Source organism: Zingiber officinale, chromosome 4B, assembly GCF_018446385.1.
Source record: "Zingiber officinale cultivar Zhangliang chromosome 4B, Zo_v1.1, whole genome shotgun sequence".
Lineage (NCBI taxonomy): Eukaryota > Viridiplantae > Streptophyta > Magnoliopsida > Zingiberales > Zingiberaceae > Zingiber > Zingiber officinale.
Genome location: NC_055993.1, coordinates 103,125 through 109,352, shown reverse-complemented (window position 1 = coordinate 109,352; position 6,228 = coordinate 103,125). Strand labels below are relative to the sequence as shown.

General features: G+C 33.3%; 1 protein-coding gene across 2 annotated transcripts; it reads right to left on the bottom strand.

Moving 5' to 3' along the window:
* Positions 1-1,290: 1,290 nt before the first annotated feature.
* LOC121974282 lies at positions 1,291-5,933 on the bottom strand. Of its 2 annotated transcripts, XR_006109974.1 has the most exons (4): positions 5,579-5,933; positions 1,890-1,964; positions 1,618-1,801; positions 1,291-1,499 (listed from the first exon to the last, which is right to left on the bottom strand). XR_006109974.1 is itself a non-coding variant. In XM_042525267.1 (3 exons), the coding sequence occupies exons 1-3, from the start codon at positions 5,738-5,740 to the stop codon at positions 1,748-1,750; spliced, it is 291 nt and encodes a 96-aa protein (XP_042381201.1). In that variant the 5' UTR covers positions 5,741-5,933; the 3' UTR covers positions 1,501-1,747. The 2 variants fall into 2 exon arrangements, 1 of the variants encoding a protein (XP_042381201.1); XM_042525267.1 differs by lacking the exon at positions 1,291-1,499 and having other exon boundaries at positions 1,501-1,801.
* Positions 5,934-6,228: the final 295 nt, after the last annotated feature.

Genomic DNA, 6,228 nt, shown 5'->3' with positions numbered 1-6,228 from the left:
AATTAACAATTTATGATATAATTAAAGATTGAAAAAAATGGATGCCCCAGGTAATAATACAGCGGTTAACGCTAGATCAAATATCAATTTTAATGAATTAACAGATAATTTTTTTTAATAGATAATTAATCTAAGAATATAAGATTGATAAATCGTGTTTTGAGTACTTTCTGATTTATCTTAGTACCTTGCGAGAATTTTCATAGGATCATATTGATTAAAAAACATTATGTCATTAATTTTTAATTTTATTATATCTTTTATCATTAAGGATCCATTTTAAAAATCAGTCTTTATTTAAGGAGTATTATATTATTATTATTATTATTATTATTATTATTATTTTTTGTCCTCTATTAGCTCCCTCTCCTTTAATAGATTCGATATGAAAATTAAAATAATTATTTTAGTATGCTACATTAATACCCTCAAGCTAATATCCACCGTACATTTTATAATAAGAACTTAAAAGTGCCCTAATTGGCTTGCTTTGCGATTGACCACCGACTCCAATGACATAATCCAATAAAAAGCTTCGGTATGGGTAACCACTGCGTTAATCTTAATTTAATCTCCACTAATTTTGGTTAATTAATTTAAGAATTATAATATTTAGTGCGGCGCTTTGTCTTGTCGGCAGCCATGTGCATCCTGATTTGTCGATATCAACCCGCCAACCAAATCAATTAATTGTTAATTAGACAATTAGTGTTCGATTGCTTTAACCTAATTCTTCATTATTGCTTAAACAAGTGGGAACATAAGCTTAATTAACTATGGGGCCAGATCAATCCTTGAGAAGATCGTCGTGTCATTAGGTCGGTCTTAAATCTTAATATATAAGCTTTGTAATGACGATAAGAGGGTAATTGGACGGTTTTGACAATGACTATTTTATTTAGTTAAGAAATGTTATAAAAATAAATTTAATATCGATTATAGAATCTTTCATTTAGTTTGATTGGCCTATCGAACTCGCCTTATTCAATTGGCCTATTAATTTAGTTAAACAGGCATTGGATGGGTCCGGCCAATAATTAGGTCAAGGGGACCTCCACGCAATCGAAGACACAGCGAGAGTGCCTTACTGATCGGACGGACTAGATCATATCTCAAAGTTACAATGCATATTACAAGAATGTCATGCCCGTCCGTCGACAAAGGGACACGAGAATCTTAGGACAGAACATCTTATTTATATTTTTAGTGCTTTTTTTTTTTGGACTAATCAGGTAGCTGAATGGGAAAAAATTGTTGTTCCAAAATGAATAATTTCCAAAACTTTTGGCATCAACTGAAACTGAATAATCATTTGAAGATAACAGTATGTGCACACATTCAATGCATTGGCATGAAGCTAAGTTAAGATCAGGATGATAAAACAGAAATGGAAACAATTGGCTTGACTATCAATCCCTATAAAACTATTAACTGGGACCATGTGTTATTGGCTGCTTGCAAAAGGATTCCATGTTCCAGTAAGTCCGTGAAGCAAAAGTCTGGTAGAGAAGTCCGAGTGTATTTAATGTAATATAATATAACATGAACAGCGAGTATACAAACCATTTGTTATGCAATAACACAAGAAAATTTACTAGAAATTGCTTAACAACTAACCCCTTTATTTCTTTCTTCAAAATATGGATAAATCCGTGCATTACTTTGTTTTGTTGATAAAGTCCTTGGATATGCAAGAAGAACCCTTCAAAATGCTGGTTCCAAACATATTGCCGCCAGATTCTCAGAATCAGCTCTCAGATTTGGTGGTTTCCTCTCTCTTCCCATATATCAAACCGGTTACCTGGGAATCAAAGAAGAACCACCATTGTTCAAATAGAGATTCCTTTTCTAGGATTTGTTCAACTTTGCCTAGGGACAACAGAGATTACCTGAGGATCTGGAATGGGTTTGGTTTTCTCAATGTAGCGGTAAGGATCTGAGGCTGCAGCCAAAGCAGCTTTCTCCTGAAGAACAAGTTATGCAGCACGATAAGCAATTGCACTCGTTGATTCATAAAGATGGGACCTTGCCAAACAGTTACAGCATAGAGATAAGATAAATGCTTTTTGCATAAGACAATATTCATCATGATAGACTCCACAACAAAAATTGCAATTCATGTAATGTTTTTAAACCATCTTAAACTAGTAGCGATAAGACAGAAGCTCTTGCTGCTCTATTATCAAACAGTAAAGAAAATAGGTGTTTGATTCCAAAAAATTCATCGGGCCATTATTATACCAACTATTTGAGATTGGCTGTCTGAATCTTATCCTTCCAATGGTCTAGCAATAATGCAAGGCTATGTCACTAGTATGATTGAACATAAAGAAATACCGATAGTAAAAGTGAATGGGAGATGTTCATGGTTTGTTCACAATCAGCTTTCATATACACAAAAGATCCGCCAATCACTTGATTAAAAAGGAAAAAAAAAAAGAATCTGTTTATCCAAATCTAACTTGATCTTGTGAAGATTAGTAATTAGGTTACACAGCAATAATGAGTTAATGCTCCACTCTTAAAAGAAAACATATTTGGGGGAGGCATTGCCGTTTAGGCTGTTTTTTTAGCTATGAAAGTATAGCACCATAGTAATGAACTAGAAATCAGTACCAAATTTCATAAGTAAATTTATTTGGCTTTTCTTTTGTCTTAAAGTCAACTGTGTGAAGTTCTTAATATAACAAAATGATAATCAGGTTACTGTCACATGAAAAAATTGTTATGGATTATAAAGGTTTACATAAGAACTAAGGACCTAAGAGGAAGGATCAGATACTAATTATGGAGCAAAAAGTACCCCCAACCAGGCTCAATTCACCAGAATTCCAAATACAATAATTTTGTTCTGCAAGCTTGATAAAGCATAATGGGCATCCAAAATGTTGATTCACAGACAGAAAAATTTACTAAACAGATAATTACACAAATTTTAAGCCAATACCCAATTTCTAATTTGCTTCCGGTGAACCTTTATCTTGGTACAGAGTACAAATTTCCAAAAGTAGAACATTTGGAAGAACCGTTTATTCTTGAATTTGGAGACAAGAAGGCTTTTTAACATATGCACAGTGTACCTGTGGCTCAATCTGAACCGCTGGACTATACATATATACTATGTATGGACAGTGCAACTATGGCAGAATCTGAACATCTGTACTGCCAATAAATGCATATTATATTTGTTTTTTCTTCTTCTGTATCAGTTTCATTTTGCCCACTAGATGACAATTTAAGAAATTTCTGAGGAAAATTACAACAGACGGGCAGAAGCATAGCAAAAGTATCCTCATTGTCATCCTTGTTATATGGGCCTGGCTATAAAAGAAAAGCTATCTAATGCTTATGAAGACAATCCAAGTTGTTTCCAACATGATTTTTGTTAATATTCAATTGGGGATCCCTTATTCCAAAACTATTACAGAAAGACCTAATTTATGCTATTTCTCTAATGTCATTCTCATATAGAATTTGAATCAGCCATAAGAAAGAAAAAATATGGGCAAAGAACCCCAAGTATGAGGAAATTCAAACTATTGACCTATGATTGAATATTGAGTTAAGAATTGATTGCAGATTCACATATCGAAAAGAATAAGCTATTAAATAAGACCCAATTTATATATTAATTGTCTTACAGTTACAAATCATATTTTATGCCACCCAATGAGGACATTATAAACTTGTACATGCTATGGCCCAAGTATTAAAAAAGATGGTATAAACAGCAATTTGCAGAGCAAACATTGCCTAGGCCTTTTTTAATTACATAGTCTTATGGTCTTAGTAAGCATGATAAGATTAATTGGGGTTGTAAATTTGAAACAATGTTTCCAAACAAACTTGGTACTCAGCTTGACAAGAGCTCACTTATGATCACCCAATAGCAAAAAAAGTATAACTTATACAAGTTTGAACACTAATGAGCTTGGCTCATTGATGTTCATAACCAAAGTTCATAAATTTATAGATTTATTTATTAAGTTGTCTAAACCTGGAATATATTTTTTATTTCTTTATTCAAGTAAATAAAATATAATATTTTATAAGTTTTTAGTATTTTAAATTGTCCATAAAATGATCAAAATCAGAAATGATATAAATTTTATTTATAAAATTAATGCTTTCCCTAGATTATGATGACAACAACATCATTGGTTAAGCAAAATGCTTGGGCTCGATAAGATTTTTTATAAACAAACTTGAACAAGCTAAAATAAACAAATTTGAGCACGACCAAACTTGACTTGACTCATTAACACCCCTATGCATCTTAACATTCATTGATTAATGCATATGTTCATTAAGTTTCTAATAACAAGCATACATAACTAAGAATGTTGAAATGGACATAAAATTAATGAAAAAATTATGAAAAAGAAAAAAAACTTGTCTTGACAATTGCCTATGGTAACAAAGAATGAGAAGTCATGTGTAATGGAAGGCCAATATTCAAAACTTAATACAATGGCAACAAACACCCAGCCAAGAGTTAGAAACATGCACAAAGTAAATGAATCTGTAGGTTGTGTTTATTTCAGGAAGAAAGGGATTTTTATTGTTATTTTTAATTTAATTTTGAAATAAAAAAATGAATTTAATATGTTTGGTAGAAATTTTCAAAGAAAATAGGTGGGATAAAAATAAACTAAATGTTTTTTTTTGGATTGCAGGGAAAGGAAGATGGTCCTTTTTGTGAACATTTTTTTTATTTCTTATTGTAGTTCAAACATTTTGTTTTTTTTTAAGAAAATAAAAATAAGCATATTTTCAAGAAATCAGTTGGACAGGTTATGAAGCTGGACAGTTGGTGAAGCAACAGATGACAAAAAAAGTAAAAACCTGACCAAACCACACAGCAACAATCAAGAAAATCTTAAACAAGCATTTTACGGAGCATAATGTTTTTTTTCTCTTGCATCAATATGTCGGACCAATAGTTGCAAATGCATGCTTCATCATGACACTAATTTCGCAAGCTTCGTCAGTTGAAAATGTTTAAGTCTCCTTGTTAGTAATTTGCTAGTTGTGATGAAAGATCAGTTTTGGGAGCTCACTTGGAAGCTAAATTCTCATGTGGAATTTGAAACTTTATGGAATTGGATTTCAAAATTCAAGCTCACCTTCGTGTTCCGTTTTTGGGAAAGAGAATAGGTAGGCTTGAGGATTCCAATATTTTGCAGTTTTGATTCTGAGTTGACACCATAACCATTGCTTTTCTTTGAGAAAACTTGGAGATTCTTACAAATATAAGCCTCTTATTCATAACATCTCAAATAAAGAAGAAGAAGAAGAAGAAGAATAACCAACGTAGTGATCCTTAAGCTCCAATTCGAATATTCAACCAGGAGTATATCTGTTCGGTCAAAGCATAAAGCATTGTTGCCATAAGTCCATTATTCAACTATAAGTGTGCATTTCAGGTGCCGCCATTTTGCTGAGTTACGAATGATACTAACAAATGCGCGTAGATATTCTAGTTGAAAATAAATGTTGCAGTTTGTGTTTGTTTTATGGTCGTCCATAAAAAAACTACTACAAAAGCCAAACCAGACACACACTAGATCGGAATTACCTCCTGCTCCTTCCTGAGATCCTGGGCGGGCTTGACCCAGAGGAAGTAGGCCAAGGTGCCGGCGACCACCCACGAAGCAAGGTTGGGTCCTCCTCGGAGACCTCCCGTCGCGTTTCCCACGAAGGACCTCACATTCCCTAGGGTTCTTCTCCAGCTCGCCATCTCCTCTACCCCTACCCGCTCGCCTCGAAAACACGGATCGAGATATCTCGGTGACTAAATCCACAATCTCCTCTTCCCCCTTCCTTGCTCGCATAGAAAACACGGATCGAGATACCGCGGAGATCAAATCCTAGGGTTCACCGAGGGTTTTCTGATTTTCTCCACCCAGTGATATTTTAGAACAGCGTCACCCGTAGAGTAGAGTAGATGTGTGGTCCGAGTAAATAGGCTAATTTTCAGAATGCCCCCAATATTATTCTTTTTTTTTAGAATACCCAAAATAATTCGTAGAGTTGATCATTGTTGCGGTGGTTTTTTGCATTTCCTTTTACCAATCCAATAAAGTCTTCAAAAAAATTTTCTATTAAATTTACAAATCTACAATAGGGAAAATTTTATATACAGTCCCTAATCATAAATAAAATTTAACACGTACAAATCTACAATAGGGAAAATTTTATATACAGTCCCTAATCATAAATAAAATT